At 39.2% G+C, this 21709-nt stretch overlaps 1 protein-coding gene across 2 annotated transcripts in view; it reads left to right on the top strand.

Annotated features, from left to right (window-relative positions):
- LOC134218482 (protein bric-a-brac 2-like) overlaps window positions 1-11583 on the top strand; it is a 111817-nt gene extending 100234 nt beyond the window's left edge. For both annotated transcript variants that reach the window (XM_062697535.1, XM_062697534.1), the window contains 2 exons: window positions 10839-10878; window positions 10947-11583. In XM_062697535.1, coding sequence (XP_062553519.1) covers window positions 10839-10878; window positions 10947-11449 — 543 coding nt within the window. In that variant the 3' untranslated portion in view covers window positions 11450-11583. The remainder of the gene's footprint in view (window positions 1-10838; window positions 10879-10946) is intronic.
- Window positions 11584-21709: the final 10126 nt, after the last annotated feature.

The following is a 21709-nucleotide window of genomic DNA, read 5'->3' as shown; positions in this document are numbered from 1 at the left end:
TGCCCAAACTCCCAACACCGCACCGGTAGCACCTCATCGGTTTGGGGTAGTAGTTCCTCGTTGCGAACCCTAGACCAACCAAATGGTCCGGGACCACAGTTTCAGCCAGGGTCAAGATAATGATGGAAGTATTAACGAGTCTTCCTTCCGGGCTCCTTCTTAGTATGCGGTTGTTTTCTTTCACTCCTAGTCGTCTTACTGCAAAATTGCATCCGCATACGACACAACACATTTAATGGAATTCAGCACGGGGTGTTCAATGATTTCCAACGGAGTACCATCGCTAAGTTTGTCCATTTTTCGCAGCCGCTGGAAGTGATTGCAGCCGCGAACTTTCAACGCGTAGCTTGCGCCTTGGTTCTCCTTGAAGACTCCATCGATGAGACAGCCAAGGAAACTTTCAACGGGAAGACGAAGGATGAACGGTTTCGAGGGAACGGACCGTTTTTGCCTAGAAGTCGTAGGACTTGGAGCGTGCCTGCGGTATCGTTCGTGTCCATATACCATGGCAGACGTCTGCCAGTGTATTCCCCGTCGCACTGAGGAGTATTTCAGCCCAAACCCTGGCCAAAAGTCAAAAACATTTTTTTTAGAAATTTCCAAATTATTTTTCATTTTTGTACTCTCAAATAGTAATACTAATTGGCCATGGGACTTTTGAACCAATATTGTCAACTTGTAAGCAATACTGGCTGTTAAAACTTCGCCATAATTTTGATGGTAGTTTTATCGCAAGTGTGCATGAAAAAATGTTCACGTGTAATCAAGGGGTGTCTCACATAGATAAGATTGAATATATCTGCTGAAAATCAATCAAGTAACCAAAGCGACTTTATTTCGATTTGAATCAAAACTGACTAAAAGCGTATTTGATGATTTTAGCAACGCAACAAATACACAACTGTCAGATCAAATATTGACAGTGCTTGTAAACATATTTCATTTACATATCATCATATTATTATGTTTATTTGAAAATAGCTAGAAAAACATGGTGGTCTAAGGTAAATTAATCAGCATTCAGTGTTTCAAAAGAATCAATTCATACTTTTAGGGTCGTTATTTATTACTCATAACTATTCTTTCACAGAATGAATTATTTTGATACCTGCATTTATATCCCGGAAGCGCATTTGTTTCGAACAAGCTACCTTACATCGATATCAGCTAATATCGGTTTTGTTAAAATTCTGCTTGAAATATGAACAAGCAGCTTTGAGTATTGTATAATTTAACAGATCTTGTTCGTGATTGTATTCCTAACAGTTAGGTATAGCTGGGTGGATGTTTGAATACTTATTCAGTACAATAAATTACCGAAGCTGCGCTTCTGAAAGTCTCTCTGCTAAAGGATTGCCTTCCAATAAGCAGTGATTGACATTTCCATGTCCTTGGTCAGTACTAAGTGGCTAAGAAGCAAAATAATCCTTCAAAGAAAAGAAAAAGATACCTACAGCAGTATTTCAATATATGATTTTGATTTATTATTCGAAAAGGAAGTCAAATCAAGTGGCCGAAATGTACCGAAGTGCCGCAACAAATCTATTTAAAACGACCAAATAACCGACGCTCTGGAACTAAGAGCCAGATGTCCGAGAACTTAAATATGTACTTTGACAATTCACGCAAGACACCCACAGGATTTCACATGAGAAAAACATCAGGATATTTCGAAAAAGGATTTTCTACAGGTTTCCAAATGAGAAGGTTTGTGCCGTAATTATGCCACCAAAAGTCCAAGAATAATAAGAATAAATAAATCACAGGGACGGGACACAATGGCTTAGTTTTCAAAAAGCTAAATATAACAAAATCTAAAACACTGTTTGCCTTGCTATTTTGTGCATCATCTTTGCGAGTTATTTTAACGTTCTCGAGCTTTCCTGAAACATTCATGTATTTCAAATATCCTAATGTTAATAATTGTTCTTCAGGTTATGATCCATAACAGGGTTCCTTCATGGGTTCCTTCAAGTTATAATCCATGGCGACATTGTCAAGTCCAATAATGTCTAAAATGAGAAAAAGATTTTGAATAAAAAAAGAAAATACCAAGCAAATTGGAAGTTTGGGAACTTCGACATTTTTCCTGTTGTCTAGAGAATAAACAACTAAAATAATGTCATTGGTAACGCGTAAAACCGATGTCTGCTTGGATGAAAACTACAGATTAGTTCTGTCAAACCTAGTGTCAAACCAGAGGAAGGTGCGTTGCAATAATGATCAAACAGTACCATTGCAAAATCGAATCAAATCGACTTTATTTTGATGGACATTCGCTGCGATTGATAGCTGTGAGACACCCCTTGCGTGTAATCCTGTTTTTCTTGGTTTTAAATGATTTTTAAGATGAAAGTCAATATAGGTATCAATAATGAGGGTATGTAAAAAGTTTTTAATCTTGATTCAATCTGAAAACATTTACGGGTGATCCATAACCATGATTATAATTGCTAGCGTTTTTCTACCTTTTTTACAATAATATGTTTTACAAAATAAAACTTTTGATTGGGTTCCAAACCCGTCCAAGCAACAAAATTGTCAGCGTTGGAAAGATTGGAGTTTCCTTAATAAGCTCCATGAAAAACATTTCACGCATCCTCACGCAATCGTGAATCATTTTTATTACAAAATAGTGAAATTTACATAAATAGTAATCATGGTTTTGAGCGATAAATCTCACATAAATTGTGTTTCGCTTCCAAAGAAGAGTTGAGATTTAGATCCATAAGAAGCATACGCATTTTTGGGATGTAAAGGGTTATAAAGAAATAAAGCAATTGATTTGCATTCTGTATTTATTGGATCTGCTCCTTTTGATGTTACAACACTTTATCCAGGAACATAAATATTATCCGAAGACAAAGACCAGCTTTCCACGCTCGCCATAATGGCGGCTGCTATAAATTATTTTGACGTTTACTGCTTCCGACGCTGAATTGGTACCGACGCTTAGCGGTATCACAGCAACAATTTCACGTTGTTTATTTGATGAAAGCGGAAAAAAATATTTGCATTCGAAAAGGTAAAAAATGGATATTATCTAATCGGAAATTTTGTATATTTTAGCACCGAAGCATTAAACTTTTCATTTGACGAATGTTTAAGAGGCTAACATATGTTGCGGAGATAACGAGTATTTAGTTTCTTAACTCTTAACTCTTCGCTTACTTTCGGAATAATTTTGTTTGCGTTAGTGCCGATTGCATACCGGATGTATCACTGAACCTGATAAATTCGATCCACATAGAAATTAACGGTAGTCCGAAGGTTCCAGTGCTGCCTGTCACCGCCACTAGGTCCCGTCATATTTTGTCAAAACAGCAAGGGCTTCATTCGTAGGACGATTGCATTCCAGGTGTGTCGCTGATTCTGATGAGCCATATTAACAACGATTTGGAGGTTTTCTCTAAATCAGCCACCCACTAGATTCCTGGGCATTCTGCAACTGTAAACAGAAATGATGCTTTTGTGATCGGCCGATTACATTCCGGGTGTACTATGCAAAACAGATGAGCGCATTATTCACATAAATGTAGTACGTAGATTTCTTCATAAGGCTATCGCCATTAGATTCCAACGCAACCTGCATGAACCAACATGGACGGATTGTTATTTATTACACAACCTTTGGACATTTGTTTCGCACATGTTTGCAAATGCAAATAGTTCCAATTAATCTTGCCTTTAAGATTTTTAACATTTACAAATCCGAGAATATTACTCGAAGCTTTTTGTAAAAAAAATAGATTAGAAATTAGCAAAAAATGTATGCAGTTTAATTAAAAGTATAAAATTTTCAATAGGCAAAGTGTATTTGATTAAAATATTTGATTATTTTAAATGCTTTAATGTTGAAACTAATAAAGTATAGGTATAACGGTTTGTTTTTCTTTTGTTTAGAAAATAAAATTTCATTATTTAGCCCAACCTTCAAAAATTTCATTGTTTTTCGTCGCAGCAATTAAATAAAATAAATAAATTTGATCATTTGACCATACGAGTTTTTTCATATTGAAAGTCGTTTACCGCTGTCCTATTTGTACATTTTTGTTTTCTATTTTATTATTAATCTTTTATTAATATTCACAATTTTTCGAATTCTCAACATTTTCGTGAACATTTTTTTGTCCAGTAAAAGCTGACTGTAAATCTCGTTTTGACGGTGAGATTCTTGAGGTAATGAGCTGTTGTTTTTTCCTGGTGCCAGGAGCAGGAACAATTGGAAAACTACAGAAGTTTCAGTCAAAGATTGATTTCAACACAAGGAGAAGCACTGAGCGTTAAAATCCGGCTTTAGATACATTTTAATTGATTCGGAATTGGATCGCAACAAGGGGACTGGCACAAGGTTTTCCCAGCCGAAAAATCCCGAAAGAACGGCATATATTAGGCTTGTTCCGCAAAATAGACAGCATATTTTGTGCGTATTTTTGGCTTGATGTGTCGACTTTTTCGGGAATTTTCGGTTTGTGTCATTCCATTCGGATTGCAAGTCGAAATGGTTCCGTGCTTCAGAAACACTCCACAATAAACTATTTAATGGCTGAGATTTGAGATTGATATATTTCCAACTACTTTGTGTGAACGTTTTTTGAGTCCTTCCCGTACTTGAATAACTAAATGCTTCAATGCTGGGACCTAAAATTATAAAATATTGCAATTAATGAAATAGAACGGCACCTAGGTACACCAATTACTGATCTTTTTTTCTCTACCATCAGTAAATAAACAAAGTCAAATGGTTACTGGGATACCGCTCAGCGTCGAAATTGATTAGGCGTCGGAAGCAGTTACTGTCAGAATTATTTATAGCAGCCGCCATTATGGCTAGCGTGGAAAGCTGGATAGTCAAAGTAAATAAACATAGTACACCTTTTCGATAAATATAGTAAGTAACAATCAAATAATTAAGATAACATAAGAAAGAGCATACTCACTGGAGGAACCAGAGGTGGACACCACTCGTCGCAACCACGCTGTAATTCACAAAGGCAGCGTTCTTGCGCCAAGTGGCACTCTATCAAAAAGCAATAACGGACTCCGCCAATGGTAATACTTCTCTGCTAGATGATTGCCAAGAGCATAAAAACAAAAAATACACTTTGATGTTTATAATCAATGCATTTACAGACGAAAAAATTATTGACATAGTTTTGGCCACGCTTTTATACTACGTACTCCTATGCCTATGTGCGTCGAATCGATTTGATGCACCGTTATTACTGGGACCCCATACAACCTCCGACATGTTGTACAACTTCGACTCCGCCCCCAGGAAATTCGGTTGGTTCGGAGTAAAGTCGGATCGTCTGTGGGCAAGTTGTACGACCGGTGGACAGTGCAGTTTGTCCACAAACAGTCCTACTTTACTTCGACCGAACCAAATTTCCAGGAGTCAAAGTTGTACAACATGTCGAAGCGTGTATGGCCCCCTTAAGGAAGGTCGATTTGACAATCAATAGACACGTTGATTATTAGCCTCTCCCAGCTTTCAGTGAGCTTAAAATTAAGCCTATTTCTTTACAGAGCCACTCATACAATAATTTACCAGTGGAACTGTAAAGGGAAGATTTTTTCTTTTATACTTTATATTTGAACTGTTCCTATCATGCATTTTTCAAGTACACAATTCAAAACAAATGCATCAACTTGGAAACGAGCTAGAAATTACAGGAAGTGCATATTTTACTGGGGCGCCTCTCTTCAGAGGTCAATCTAAAGTTCTCGTTATGATAAATATGCCACAAGCAAATAATTTGCATCTTCCAAATTTCATTCGGCGCCACATTCATTTCCGAATCCTACTTTTACAAAACTATTCAATCATTGTGAAAAATTAATCGAGAATTCTATTTTCTTTCAATTGAACAATGTTTTTCGATACGAAAGACCCGGTTCCCTCACAGCTTCCGTACGATGGAAAAAGAACCTCTTCAGGATATGGGCGGATGCAAACGATCGCACGGGCCGAATGGCCCGAATAGGATAAACCAACGACGAGAAAGGAGCATATTTATTTTCAACGCTACCGCCTTTGGCAAACTGCTGGCTGTTGTGGTGCGTGGACTGAGGACTCATGATGATGACGATTATGGGGAGCCGTCCGGTTCTTCCGTCTTCCATCAGGGCCAGTAGCATCCACAGCATTTGGAATGCAGCGTGCATTTTCGGGTCTGTTTCGATCTTTAGTAGCCAGTTGCCGGGTCGGTGCTGCACAACTGCAAGGCAAGTGGCACTTGTGAGGGAAACGGATACGCTTGCAGCTCGGTGATGCTGGATAGGGTAGTCAGTTTTTTTTCGCATTGAGAGAAAGTGCAGAACCTACTATAAATGATGCACATGGCTGAAAATCTTGACATGCTGAAGATGACTGGAATCAAATCCCGATCCGTTTAAGGAACTTGTCTCTTTTGGATCATAGATTATTCGATTTTGGGAATTCGCATTTAATTATTTTGGAAATACAAATTAAATAAACACATTGATGTGGGTAAGTTGGTTGATGCGATGTCAACAAAAAAGAGGAATGAGTATGAAATATTAAACACACTTTCGATGAATTCTTCGAATTTTGACACGGGTTTTTCGTTTTGTTTGCCTACGAGTAATTACTATTTAAAATTAGAGAAAAAAAAGCAGAATTATGATAGCAGCGCGTTGGTAACTCTACGAGAAGGAAAGCAAATTCTCACCCACAAATGCACCCGTTTGCTGCAACTTCTTCCGTGCGTTCGGCTAGATTGGCCAGATAGATGGATGGATGGATGAATGGTTCAGTTGAATGTATGCAGACACACCGTTTTCCGTTGCTCTCGTGGTCAGTAGCGCAATGGAGCGAAGGCTGGGAGTCCCGCCAAACGCTGCCGAGTAGACGAACCGAACGGTCTCAGCTAGCGAATGCAGCTCAAGCTGCAGAGTCTCAAACTGCAAACCGCAAACTCTGGAGCCGCATCTCACCGAATCACCGGGACCGGGATAGATGCGCCTGAAGAAACGAAACACGATGGGGGGTGAGCACCATCAGCCTGGCATCGAAGTCTCGCGTATAGAATATCGCGTGGCACAGCCCGTATCGGTAGACAGTGACTACCCGTCATGGCTGCAATGCGAAAGGCTTTGATTTTTGGAAGAGAAAATTGAAACTTGCTCTAAATTAAAAGGTTTTTGAATAGGATGCAGTCTTCCCAGTGCGTCTCCCGGAAGCTCCGAAATGCATGTGTGCCCACATACACTACCGTTTGACCACGTCGGATGGGGATCCCGAATGTTGTTCAGCGAATTGTTGGAGAAATTGGAGATGGGAATCATGTTTCGAATGCAGCGGAATTCTTCGATTGCCAAAGACAGATGAGTTAGGTATGCGAAAGCAAAATGTTTTTCCTCGATTCGGTTCGTTGAGTTCTACATTTTTGCTGATGCAGAGTAAAATGGCATGTCTCTACTTGAATGTATGATAGAAGTTTTGTACGCAGGATCGGCATTCGAGTGGATATCGACGCATAAATGGTTCTTAAGAAACAAATAATATCAAATGTGAGCTCAATTTGATTGATTATGATTATGGATGGTAGAAATAGTGTGCTAGTTTGGAAAATCATTCTAAAACATCAGATATCAAGTAATTGATATCAGAAACTTGTAACGCACGAGAGAGGTGCCATCCAGAAACCACGTGGTCATATTTTTGAAGATTTTCAACCCCCCCTCCCCCCATGTGGCTTATCGTGGTCATTTGGCAGACCCCCCCCCCCCTATGACCACGTGGTTTTTTCCAAGTACAAAAATTAAAAAAAAACCTTATGTAACTAAAACATGTAGTTAATCCGATCAATTTTGAAGATGGACAATTTCAATTGATTCAAAATTAAACTAAGCCCAGCATGGAAATTATAAATTTTCATGAAGTCGAAAATTTTGATTATGTTATCATGTTGTAATGTGTATCAGGTATTAGGATATCTAGAACTCGCACACCTTCAATGCATCAGGAGGATACAAAAAAACTCGCGACTCGCGAATATCTTATAAAAATTTCGAGAAAAATTCATAATGGTTTAGAAATTTTCCAAAATATCCCTATAATTTTTTTTTTAACTTGTTTTATTAGTGTTTTTTTTAATAACTATAAAGTTCATCACTGAATATCCCTATAGATTCCTTAGAGTATTTGGGACCTTCCATAGCTACTGGAAATTCTTAAGATATTAACCTCAGCGAAGCATCTGAACTGAACTCCTAGAACGGAAAGTTTATCAGAGAATCACAAAGTTAATATGTAATCTTAGAGATGCAAATAAACCTTCTACTGTTGTTTCTTTTGAGTAGCATTCCTGTAGAAATTTCAGTATTGTTTTCAGAATCATCATTATTAGAAATAAATAATTATAAAATTATTTTTTTTAAATTGTTTATTGCTAATATTGATTTATTCATGAAACTTTTGTATTTTTTCGTTGAACATTTTGATTTGTTTATGAAAAATTCTTATTTCATAATTGCAATTTTTGCTTTTACAAGTGCTAATTTATTATTGTTGTGTGTATTATTGTTCTTTATTGGCAATTTCCTATTTTTCCTAAGAGTTCCGAAAAATGTTCGGTAGAAATTTTGAAGAACTAGAAGAATCCGTAGAAGGATCCGAAATGCATATTTACGATGAAAATTCCAATAAACATAAAATTCCGAAGAATTTCCAGTATAAAATAGAAAAAAAAATCCAGCTTACTTTTTTTACAGAATCTCTAAAGATTTTTTCAAAATCCTGGGCAACTTTAATGATGTTTCAAATGATGCTGAAATTTCCAAAGGTTTTTTTTTTCGTTTTCCAAAAGAAATTCTTAGAAATTTTCAGCAGTTTTTTTAATTTCCAAAAGAAATTATTCGGAATATGCCAAAATATTTCCGATGGAAATTCCTAAGATTTTCCAGTAGAAAATCGAAAAAAGTTCATCTGAATCACCAATAATGAGTTTCCCGAGGAAATTTCGATGTCTTTAGAAGTGGAAATAACGAAAAAATTGTACTTTTGTAGTAATTGTAAAGGTTGTACTTTTGAAACATTTCCAGTATTTCCTCAAGCATTTCCTCAAAAAATTAAATAGAAATTTTAAAGATTTTCTGATGTGAAAATTCCTTAAACCTTCTAAATCATTTCCTGTGCATCTTTGCATGGTAAAGATTTAAAGCAATGTTTAGCTGAACCTACAAATAAATAAAAATGACATCCCGAAGAAGAGTGAATTCCCGATGAAATTTTGAAATGATTTCTGGTTCAAATTCAAAAAACATGAACCTTGAGAATTCTAAAGACTTATTCATTGAAAATCCAAAGAATTTTTTGAAGATAATCCATAGACTCTTCCGTGGAAATTCTAAATAATGCCTCGAATAAAAAAATACTTGGAAAATTTAAAAAAATGTGATAGAACTCACACAGAGCGTAAAAAAGTATTCCGAAAATTTTTCATTTCAAAATTCCAAAATTGAAAAAAAATCAACGGAAATATCAAAGTGTTTCATGTGGCATTGACTCCATATTCCAACTGGAAGTTGGTCTGCTTTTCAACTTAGTATATTCTATTAGCATTTCCTCAGTTATAAATTGAAAGCTTTTGTATGCCAGCCATTGCACGATTATATATCTTGCTACACAAGATACGATGGATACACTAAACCTAGGGTGTCGAGAATGTTTCCCACCCGAAAACATCCTAGACAGGAACGAGAATCGAACTCGTCATCTACGGATTGGCAATCCTACGCCTTTGCTCGCAAGGCTAACTGGAGACTAAACATTTTGAAGTACACTCCTTGAAATGTTCGAAAAACTTCTTTTGTAAATGAAGAAGAATTTCTGGTGAAAATTCGGAAGAACTTGTCGAAGAAATTCATTAGAATGTTTTTCCACCGAAAATTATATGTATTTCCCACGGGATTGTTTTTAATTTTCAGACAGAATTCACATGGATTTTTTTCCGGAGTTTTAAGGAAAATTTTTCGGAATTAACACTGGAGATGTTTTTTTTTCTTTCAATAATCAATTTGTAGTAAAATTTCAAAGCAAAATTTTTCAGAGAGAACTGTTCAAAAAAAATTCTGAATGCCAGCACTTTATCAGGATTGTATTAAGTAATGTCAAAGTTTTTACAGAAAATTTCTTTACTTGATTTTTCCTGAATATCCACAAGAAATTCTTTTGAATTTTTCTTCTTAAGATTTTTTCTTGGATTATTGTAAAAACATGAACATTTTTCAAAATTGTAGCTGCAGTTCGCTGATGAAAAAGTGTCGGCGGCGTGATGCCAAAAACCATCTGCGGCGGATTTTTTAAAAATATTTTTCCATTTTTCCTATCCAATTTTATTTTTGTGGAAATTGAGACTGAATCGCAACCTGTTTTTTTCGTTTATTTATGTATGGATATAGGATCTTAGGCTAAGATGGTCAAATAATGCAGATATGCATCGGCGTTGCGACCGCTGAGTTGAAAAGACGCTACGTGGGCATCGGCCTTTAGATGCGCTTTACGTTTAATGATTTAATCATACAATTTTAATGATTTGTATTTTATACACCGCTATTGTTACTCACCAAAAGCTTTTCGGTTAAAAAAAAAACCACGTGGTTCGAGAGCAACACCCCCCCTCCCCCCATGTGGCTTATCGTGGTCATTTCCCAACCCCCCCCCCCCTCCCCCCATGTATGACCACGTGGTTTCTGGACGGCCTCAGACAAATAAGTAACTTAATAATTTCATTTAGACTTTTTTTTAGTTATGCAGTGCAATCAACAAACTGATCTAAACAAATCGATTTTCTTTTTCTTTTCTTTTTCAGGTATCATTCAATACCTCTCAGGATCCTAATGCTACAAATGGTAAATATCTTTGAGCTAAATCCTGTTCAAAAACATAAATTTTAATTACAAATTGAATCCCTCACCAGAATCCCGTTCAAAATCATCGAAAGCACCCGCCTGGAACTGGAACCAACTGCAGGAAGCCATCACTGCCGTCGTAACGCAACGGTTGCGTTTCACCCAAGCCAGCGCCCAGTACAACATCCCCAAAGGCACACTGTACGACAACATTCTCGGCAAGGCGCACCGAATGGCCGTGCTCCAGGAGCTTGAGCTGACTCCCGAGGAGGAAGCCGCCGTTCTGAACTTCTGCTGCGACACAGCTACCTCACCGTACAACAAACGAACCAAGCGATCGCTCAGCAGCATCCTCGAGTTCATCAGTCACTTCCAGACCTTCCGGGAGAAGGGAGACCGATTCAAGTTCGGCGGCAAACCCGGCTTCCGGTGGTGGTGGGCGTTCTGCCGGAAACACTCGATCGTTTCGCTTTACTACGAAGGGCTGAAGCTGAGCGACGATCAGGATTCGGCGATTTCCAGCAAGAAAGGTCGCAAGAGTGCAGAGTTCGATGCCATGAATGCGGTTTGAATGTTGTGGATCGATATTAAGATGCGTGTGCCTTTCAGCAATTAATTTGTGATTTTAACATTCTCGTTAATTTTGTACAATTGTGACATGAAACTCAACTAGGTAAGGCTATGTAATTAGATGACAAAAACTGATGGATTCCCGTTTTTATCTCTTTTCATTCCGACTGCCATGTGAAGTGAACAAAAAAAGCTCCTCCTCCGAATGCAAACCAGGACACAAAATTTGGCTTTCAATCAAAATTTGCATCCAGTTGATCTTTTTCGATTAAACTAAAATGCAGTTCACCCTCCCCCGGCATTTCTTTGCACTCTCGCCACCGTTCTGCCGCTCGCCTCAATATATCCGCATTATTAATGCAAGGTGATGGACGGTAATCGACATTTTATTTCATATTGATTGTCACATTGCGACTGAAATCCCAAGCATCGTTTTAATTGCTAATGTGCCAATGCTTTCACTTTGCCGTCGCCATTTCTCTTGCCTTTCGCTTTTGGACCACGACGACAGGGCAGGGTTAGTGGGTAGGTGGGTGGAACCATAAATTTGGGCAATTCAAAGTTCATAAGAGTAAATGAGATGAGAAACGTGCAGTATTTGAATACGCTTTGGTATGGTTTATCGGGGTTGTTCGTAGGCGTGTGCATCCCGGAGAAAAAGGTGACATTAAGCTGCGCACAGTTTTGGATTTGGACCCATCCATCGTCATCCATCTTCTAGCAATATATGCTACAGTTCGTTCCGTTTCACTAAGTTGAACTTTGCCTCAAAGTCCACAAGCAGAAGATTTATTTATTAGTTAGTACGCGTGTATGTGGCGTTCACCATTTTGATAGATCAAAGTGACATTTAGAAAACTCAAACATCCAGGTTTTAGTGGCACTCACTGGATAATTTTTATTTAATTGTTTAAACTTGTGAAAAATTAACGAACAGGTAGTTTTGTGTTCCTGATTGTGGTCCTGAAAGGTATTCAAAATTCTACAAAATGGTATAAACGTTTCCTGGATACCTTAGTTTTATGTTTGTAAATTGTGATTGTACTCGAGAACGTTCAGAGGGGTAGGTTTGCTGAATGTTGTCTGGGCTGTTTGGCCGAATGGGAAATTCAGTAGTAGTAGTAGTAGTAGTAGTAGTTAGTAGTAGTAGTAGTAGTAGTAGTAGTAATAGTAGTACATAGTTGCAAAAAATCACTGTAAATGTCAAAAAAGTATAAAAAGTTAAGAGTTGAGATTTTTTTACATGCCTAAATATTAAAATAATATAAACACTAACTTTTTCCACTTCCAAACTTTTTAAACTTATAAACAAATTTGATGTGTTTCACTTATTCTGACAAACTCGGCCAACCTACCCCAGCCCTGGAGTTAGTTGGCCGACTTTTTCTTTTGTTTATTTTCTCAATTTGTTTTCATCGATGAAAATACGTCACATATGTGCCCAAGACTTATATATTTAGCTACCTGGATACCTGGTTGGCTACAGCGTCGATACACCTATGCATGGCGTATTGTAGAGCTCCATAATCGTCAGTCTTGGGCGATGTTCATAGAGTTTCCCCGAACGTTCAGGGTCCCCAGGTCCGATTCCACCGTGTGCAGCCAGCGTGTTCGTGGCCTTCCACGAAGTCGCCTACCCATATCTGGTTCTCTGTTGAATATTATTTTCGCTATTCTTCCTTTCTTCCGACATTCGCACTAAGTGACCAGCCCACTGAAGTCTGCCGTATTTTATACGATTCACAATATTTTCTTCTTTGTATACTTTATACAGCTCATGATTCATGCGTCTTCGCCGCACACCATTTTCCAGTTTCCCTCCGGGTATTGTACGCAGCACTTTTCGCTCGAAACCCCCGAAAGCTCTCCGGTCCGACTCTTTTAACGTTCGTGCTTCATTTCCATGAAGGGCCACTGGTGGAATCAGAGTTTTGTATAGAGCAAAATTCGTTTCCGTTTGCATGCTGCGGGACCTTAGCTGGTTACGCTATTCGCAGCAGCGATACGTCTTTTTACTTCACGGGAAACGTCATTGTCACATGTTACAAGCGTACCAAGATGAACAAATTCTTCAACAACTTCAAACGCAACTAAAACAACGTGAATTGTGCTGCTAGGATATGTTGGCTATCCGGCCTTTTGACCGGTCTATACATTTCCTCCCTTCCTAACTGTTCGTTCATGTCGCCGATGACGATTTTGACGTCCCGCAGTGAGCATCCACCGTATGTCTCCTCCAGCTGTGCGTAGAACGCTTCTTTCTCGTCGTCGGGTCTCCCTTCGTGTGGGCAGTGCACGTTGATGATGCTGTAGTTGAAGAAACGGCCATTGATCCTCAGCTTGCACATCTTTGCGATAATTGGCTGCCACCTAATCACGAGTTGCCGCATCATGCAAAGCACTATGAAGCCGATTCCCAGCTCGTTTTTGGTGCGACAGCTCTTGTAAGAGGTGTCTGGTTTCGTTTACCGCTCGATGTCCGCTTTTCCACACTTTCTATCTTGTCCAGCAAATTCCCTGCAGCGCCACGACGTCGAAGTTGCGGGATGTAATTCATCGTAGATCATCCTGTCACAACCTGCGAAGCCTAGCGACTTGCAGTTCCATGTACAAAGCTTCCAATCGTGATCTTTTATTCGTCGCCTAGGTCGTTGCCGATTGTATCAAGTCGAGTTTTCAAATGCCGTTCGATTGCTTTTAAAGGGGGCTTATTGGGCCTAACACCAGGACTTGAGCTTGTGCGCTTTGAGCGGCACACAATCGCTTTGGCGGAGCCTCCTTGCGGATACATGCAGCTCTTTATAGAAGCTGAGCTGAGCCCACTGTCAAACCACACCACTTCCTAGGCAGGCATCACAACTCGCACCCGTAACTATGGTATGCCAATTGAGCTGTCAAAAGTCGTTCAAGTGAAGCCTGTATCACTTTCATTTTCACGGCCATTTTTGACAGTTTCACAATCCACTGGTCTCTTCTTATAGGGTTGCTATCTTAAACTTTGTCGGGGCTCTGCTAAACCGTACCAAGCGCCACTAGAATAATTATGGTTTCCTGTTTCCTTTTGCGAACAAAGTATCACAGAACAGTCAAAAAGACGTCCGGTGCTCCGCAGTCATGGATCTTATTCAGGTGGGTGTCATCCATATCTCACATAATTGACTTGTTTTGCAGCCAACATTGCGTGAATAGTCCCCACTGACATTTTAGGAACCCAATGGGAATCAATTCAGATGATTGTAAATAAAATTAGAGCCGTAGCGTGAATTTCAAGGCGCCCCTTTCTTACCAAGGAAATCAAAATGTGCAATGGTTTACATTTATAAAGTAAGTAAAATTTAAGTATTATGTCTTCTTTTTCTTCTTCAATGGCTCTACATTCTAACTGGAATCGGCCTACTTTTCAATTTAGTATTCTATTAGCATTTCCTCAGTTATTAATTGAAAGCTTTTCTATACCCCAAACCTCCTAGACCGGACCGATAACTCGAACTCGCCATCTACGGATTGGAAATCCTACGCCTTTACTCGCAAGGTGACTGGAGATCCCTAAGTATTATGTAAGTAAGATTAAAAGATTTAGTGGATTTATGATGCTTCAAAAAACAGTCAATATTCGCTGGTATGTAGAATACAGACCCCAAGAATTTTAGAGATTTTGACTTTTACAACATATGTAAGGAACCTCACAAAGTCTATGAAAGTAGTATGAAACCTGTAAAAAGGATCTAGAACAGGCTGAAGGATCATTAAAATTACTAAAAGTTCTTAATTCAAGTATCTTATACGCTCATACTTATTGAAGGAAGAATGATTCTAAATCACCAATAAATTGCATTTTTTTTAACTATTTTTATTTGCTAATTATCTAATACATGCATCTCTTTGACTAGTTCCGTGTTTTCTTAACACTATCATCCTTATTTGCTATGTTACATTATTAGTTATTATTAATACATTTCAATTGCCTCTGGCAGTTAGAAATTTTCCTCTGGTTACAATGTTTTCAACTTAATCTAAACTTAACCTATTTTATACTAAGGGTACAAGGAGTTAAACGTTGCAATAGAAGGTTGCAACGATTTTTGTCTAAAATTGGAAATTATTTTGTTGGACATTTGTTGCATTGTCTCAATATTACAAATTCTATGAAGTTCATTGGTACTATACCACGGAAACAACTTCAGAATCAATTTCAAAATGTTATTTTGAATCCTCTGGAGTGCCTTCTGTCTGGTATTGCAGCAACTAGTCCATATTGGCACAGCATACAACATGGTCTAAACATTTGTTTGTAAATCAAAAGTTTGTTCTTAAGACAAAGTTTTGATTTTCCGTTTATAAGTGGACAATGTCCACTTATAAACATAGACATATATTTGTTACATTTGGCTTGAAGGCCTTCAATGTGATTTTTAAAAGTTAATTTTTGATCTAGCAGAAGTCCTAAATATTTAGCATCGCTAGACCAATTAATTGGAACCCCATTCATAGTGACAATATGTCTGCTAGAAGGTTTCAAATATGAAGCTCTCGGCTTATGTGGGAAAATTATAAGTTTGAGAGTTTTGAAAGCATTCGGGGAAATTTTCCATTTTTGCAAGTAAGTGGAGAAAATATCCAAACTTTTTTGCAATCTACTACAAATGACACGAAGGCTTCGCTCTTTGGCTGAGAGGCACGTGCAAACAAAGATTGTTGACACCCTGGTGGTAAATCAGGTAAGTCAGAAGTAAAAATGTTATACAAAATGGGCCCCAGTATGCTGCCTTGGGGAACACCAGCTCTTACAGGTAATCTATCAGATTTAGATTTCTGATAGTTTACCTGCAGTGAGCGATCTGATAAATAATTTTGGATCAGTTTAATAATGTATAGAGGAAAATTAAAATTCATCAATTTTACAATCAAACCTTCATGCCAAACACTGTCAAATGCTTTCTCTATATCAAGAAGAGCAACTCCAGTCGAATATCCTTCAGATTTGTTGAGCCGAATTAAGTTCGTAACTCTTAATAACTGATGAGTGGTAGAATGCCCATGGCGAAAACCAAATTGCTCATCAGCAAAAATAGAATTGTCATTAATATGAACCATCATTCTATTTAAAATAATCTTTTCAAACAGTTTGCTTATTGATGAAAGCAAACAGATTGGGCGATAACTAGAAGCCTCAGCTGGATTTTTGTCCGGCTTCAAAATTGGAACAACTTTGGCGTTTTTCCATTTATCTGGGAAGTATGCCAATTGAAAACATTTGTTAAATAAATTAACCAAAAAGGATAAAGAGCTCTCAGGAAGTTTTTGATAAGTAGGTATATAATACCATCATCACCCGGTGCTTTCATATTTTTAAATTTTCTAGTAATAGATTTCACTTCATCCAAATTAGTTCCCAACGAAGGGTTAAAAACATTCTCTTGATTGAGAATGTCTTAGAAGTTCCGTGTAACCTGATTCTCAATTGGACTAGTGAGACCTAGACTAAAATTATGGACACTCTCAAACTGCTGAGCAAGTTTTTGAGCCTTTTCGCCATTTGGTAATAAAATTTTAGTTCCCTCTTCAAGCGCTGGCATATTTTTTATGACTTCTATAGCCTATGATCAAATATTAATGAACCAGATCATTCTTATTCATTCTTATGGGCAGGAACAGGATATGTCACGGTCTCCAAAGGCGATCTCCGTTGCATCTTCTATTTAGATTATTAGGACATTAGGAATTTTGAAGTAAAAAAATGTTTTTCATGGACTTATGCCCTATTAGATCTAAAATCCAACTCTGAAGTTTGTCGTTGTTTGTCGGAATCGCTATTGAACCTTTTTGAATAAAGAAAAAATCAGCTCTGTAGTGGGTTTGTCGGTAATTTGGACCTATTTGGGTCAATGAAATTTAACTATGCATAAAAAAAACTACTGGTGTGATTGATTGATGGTTGTAGTCGCCATCGTACCTTCTGTGATCATTTTGTGAGTAGCTTGGAGGCACTGTTAGGAAAGTAATCGAATTCTGGGTGGCTGAAATTGCCATAGAAAGCCAAAGGTTTAAAGATTTAAGTATTTGGTTATCGGAATCCCTCGATGCAGATGTTCCGGTTTAGCATAGCTGTAAAGTGGGTACTATTATTTCAATTACGCACCCTCGATTAAAGCTCTTTAATTATAATGATGCTTTCAGATCCTAGAAAACTCGGAATAGTTGTCAAAACTAAGACCAAATCCTTCAACATGTTGATGTGGGATTGTAAAGATATTTTTGTTTGCTCTAGACTACTTTAAATATGTGCACCATTGGACTTTGCAAACGGTTATTAATAAACCCCTTAACCCCTTAATTTAGTCTACATCTAAACAGATAACACTGAACAATTTGACGCCACAATACACGGTTCGAGGCCGCATCTCTCCATCCTCGAATACGCCCCACGCTCGCCAAGTCGTTTTGCACCCGGTCTGCCCATCTCGCTCGCTGCGCTCCACGCCGTCTCGTACCTGCCGGATCGGAAGCGAACACCATCTTTGCAGGGTTGCTGTCCGGCATTCTTGCAACATGTCCTGCCCATCGTACCCGTCCGGCTTTAGCTACCTTCTGGATACTGGATTCGCCGTAGAGTTGGGCGAGCTCGTGGTTCATTCTTCGCCGCCACACACCGTCTTCTTGCACACCGCCAAAGATGGTCCTAAGTACCCGTCTCTCGAATACTCCAAGTGCTTGCAAGTCCTCCTCGAGCATTGTCCATGTTTCATGTCCGTAGAGGACAACCGGTCTTATAAGCGTCTTGTGCATGACACATTTGGTGCGGTGGCGAATCTTTTTTGACCGCAGTTTCTTCTGGAGCCCGTAGTAGGCCCGACTTCCACAAATGATACGTCTTCGTATTTCTCAACTAACATTGTTATCAGCCGTTAGCGGATCCGAGGTAGACGAATTCCTCGACCACCCCGAAGGTATCCTCGTCTATCGTAACACTGCTTCCCAGGCGGGCCCTGCCGCGCTCGGTTTCGCCCACAAGCATGTACTTTGTCTTTGACGCATTCACCAGTCACCACCAGTCCAACTTTTGTTGCTTCACGTTTCAGGCGGGTGTACAGTTCTGCCACCTTTGCAAATGTTCGGCCGACAATGTCCATGTCATCCGTGAAACAAATAAATTGACTGGATCTGTTGAAAATCGTACCCCGGCTGTTACACCCGGCTCTCCGCATGACACCTTCTAGCGCAATGTTGAACAACAGGCACGAAAGTCCATCACCTTGTCTTAGTCCCCGGCGCGATTCGAACGAACTGGAGTGTTCGACCGAAATCTTCACACAGTTTTGCACACCATCCACCGTTGCTTTGATCATTCTGGTAAGCTTCCCAGGGAAGCTGTTCTCGCCAATAATTTTCCATAGCTCTATGCTCTTAACCAATAAAATTGTTTTATTTCTCATGGCATAATTATTGATTTCAGCGCCCTCCAAAAGGCTGGCGCCCTTGGCGAGGGTCAACTCCGCCAACCGCACGCTACGACGCCGAACAAAACTAATACTACCATAACATTCACTTTGGGATGTTGGCTGCAAAAACATCGTCGGGTCACCCACCTGAAAAAAAAATCAGACAAATACTGCAAATCATCTTTTAGAACGCTGTTCGCCTCCAGGGGAAACAATTTCTGCATCCGCCTGTGGTCATAAACTATAATGCCTAGTGCCGTTGCCACTGTTCCGATTCATCTAATAATGATATTGAAAGAGTTTTTCCATTCGTTATTATTATCCTTCGGATTTTAAATCAGCTTCGTATCGTAAAAGCATCTTTTCCGACCTCGGTTTTGTGTTTTTTTTTGTGTGCGATGAACCAAATCTGCAATATGCACTGCCCAGAATGCCAAAAAAATCGACTGAATTGCACCATTCCCCCCCAAACACCATCTCGATGGGTACGTAAATATGTAAATTGAGCTGATCAATCATAAACCATTGACTAATTATCACCGCCTCAATCGCTGCTCTTTCCATCCAGGATTTTCGGCTCCGTGTATTATAGGCATCGGATTCGCGAAAGCTTCCTGGAACACATGTCAGCCTCATTGATGTCTATCAAGCGGGGCAGTGCCGTCCGGTGGAGGACGGCTTCGATTGCACATCCTCTTGCTCCTGCCAGCAGTAGCGGTTTGTATGCGGCGAGTCGCGAGCGGTGGATGATTGTCATCATCGCACACACAGAGAATGGGGGCTGACTACCAGTGGCCTGCAGCAGGTCAAACCGATGACGATGGCGACGGCGATGAGTGGTGCGGTGAAGCGTCACTCCATTGAACCACTTAGAGCAAGCCGGTGAACAGCCCTATGCCCAAAATTTACACACGCGAGGCACACGGTGTTCCTCGCGCTACTTAAAGTGATCCTAAATAGAAGATGCAACGGAGACCGTGACATATCCTGTTCCTGCCCATAAGAATGAATAAGAATGATCTGCAACATAAAATCAGAAAAAAATCGTTTTCTATACACTTACACAATTAGAAAGTTAAGCGATTAAACTTAATAATCGTTTCTCCAAAATCATGGGTAAAAACAATTATTTCGAAATGCAATATCCAATCGTGTCAATTAAAAATAGCGGACAATGGGACCAAATACTCCATCGAATGCAACTTGTTGCGAGTGAACCTGCCAAGTTCTAAAAAGTGCGTCTTCCAAATTTTTGCACTTCATACATACACCTACAATAAGGTGGACCACAGGCGGAAAAAATCTACTTGAAAAGGCTTGTGCCGAATCATTTGTCATCCAAATGAGCTAAAATTTTCGGAGGACACTCAAAATGTATAAAAGAATCAGATGAGCGTTGTGGACCAAAATAGATGTTTTGAATCACCCTAATGAGATATCTTATATATAAAAATGAAATGGCCTGTGTTCGTATCCGCATAACTCGAAAACGGCTCGATGGATTTTTTTCATTTCTTCAGCAGAAACATTCGTTATAGTTTCCGACGGGTTTATATGATATTTCCTAATGCGAAAATTACGAGTAAAGTTGAGCAAATCGTGAAAAACTAAAATTGTGATTCCTATGCGAACTTTGCATGGGTAGTTCGGTACGCACATTCTCGCCTACTATGCAGGACAACGTCTGCTGGGTCGACTAGTATCAAATAAAAGTGGGTTTGAGCGTTTACCATATCTTATTACTGTAGTTAACGATATAGGAAGCCATGTATTCATTATTTATTATTGACGATACCTCTGGTCTTGAAATATTGTCACGTTATATATCAATCATGTCAGATAGGTTTGTGAAACATCACAAACAAATGTAGAGTCATAATTTATTTGTTATGAATATTAGTGGGGCATTCCAATTAATCCAAAACATCCATGAGTTCAAGTCTTGAATTCTACCATAAAAGAGAAAGGTAATATGCACGTGGGCCGGATTTAGCCGGAAGGGGGCCCCGGGGCCGAAAGTATGTGGGGGCCCCAAAATGTACAAAATAGGTTGGTTTTGGTACATAAGATTTGTGGGGGCCCGGGGCCATGGCCCCCCCGGCCCCCCCCTAAATCAGGCCCTGTGCACGTCCAAACACGCTCGGTACATCCTGCGCAGTTTACAGATATCAAATGACTCATGTGAAAATTCTTGGCGTTTCCTATCGTGATATTCTGGAACTAGCGAAATATTCTGAAGTTCGCCTCGTAAGGTATATGCAGCAACGGTCTCCAAAATGCAGGGCTGACAATAGTCATTATCGCAGCACGAAACGCCACAGTAGCGACGAGTTGCAGTGCCTTCATTGCTATTCTACACAACTCTACACGCGCACGACGTTAGCTTTCGTCGTGCAACCAAATCGTCATGACGACATCGATGAACGAAGACTTCATACCGTTATTCTTCAAGCGGCAGCTGCCATGTGAAGATTTTTACTAATCCTTTGTAATAATGAATTTGAAGCAACGTATGAAAGCGTTATAAAAGTTATCGATACATGTATGTTTCCAAAGTTCCTACTATTATTTGTTTATTTGAGATGCTATTATGTTTTTAACCAGTCCGTCTATAATGACGTACAATCAATTGTGTGAAGAAATGACGACAAAAATCTTCATAACTTTTGGCTGCGCGACTATCGTCGTGGTACGCATGCGGCGCGAAGAAAACGAATAGGTGTTGCGTCGTGCAATTTTATGACGAAGACTAAATTTTTTTTTTGCTTTCTTCATACGACGAGAATGACTATTGTCAGCCCTGCCAAAATGTCTTCCGCTTC

Source organism: Armigeres subalbatus, chromosome 2, assembly GCF_024139115.2.
Source record: "Armigeres subalbatus isolate Guangzhou_Male chromosome 2, GZ_Asu_2, whole genome shotgun sequence".
NCBI classification, from domain to species: Eukaryota; Metazoa; Arthropoda; class Insecta; order Diptera; family Culicidae; genus Armigeres; species Armigeres subalbatus.
The sequence above is the reverse complement of the archived record's forward strand: the minus strand, read 5'-3'. Positions and strand labels throughout refer to the sequence as shown.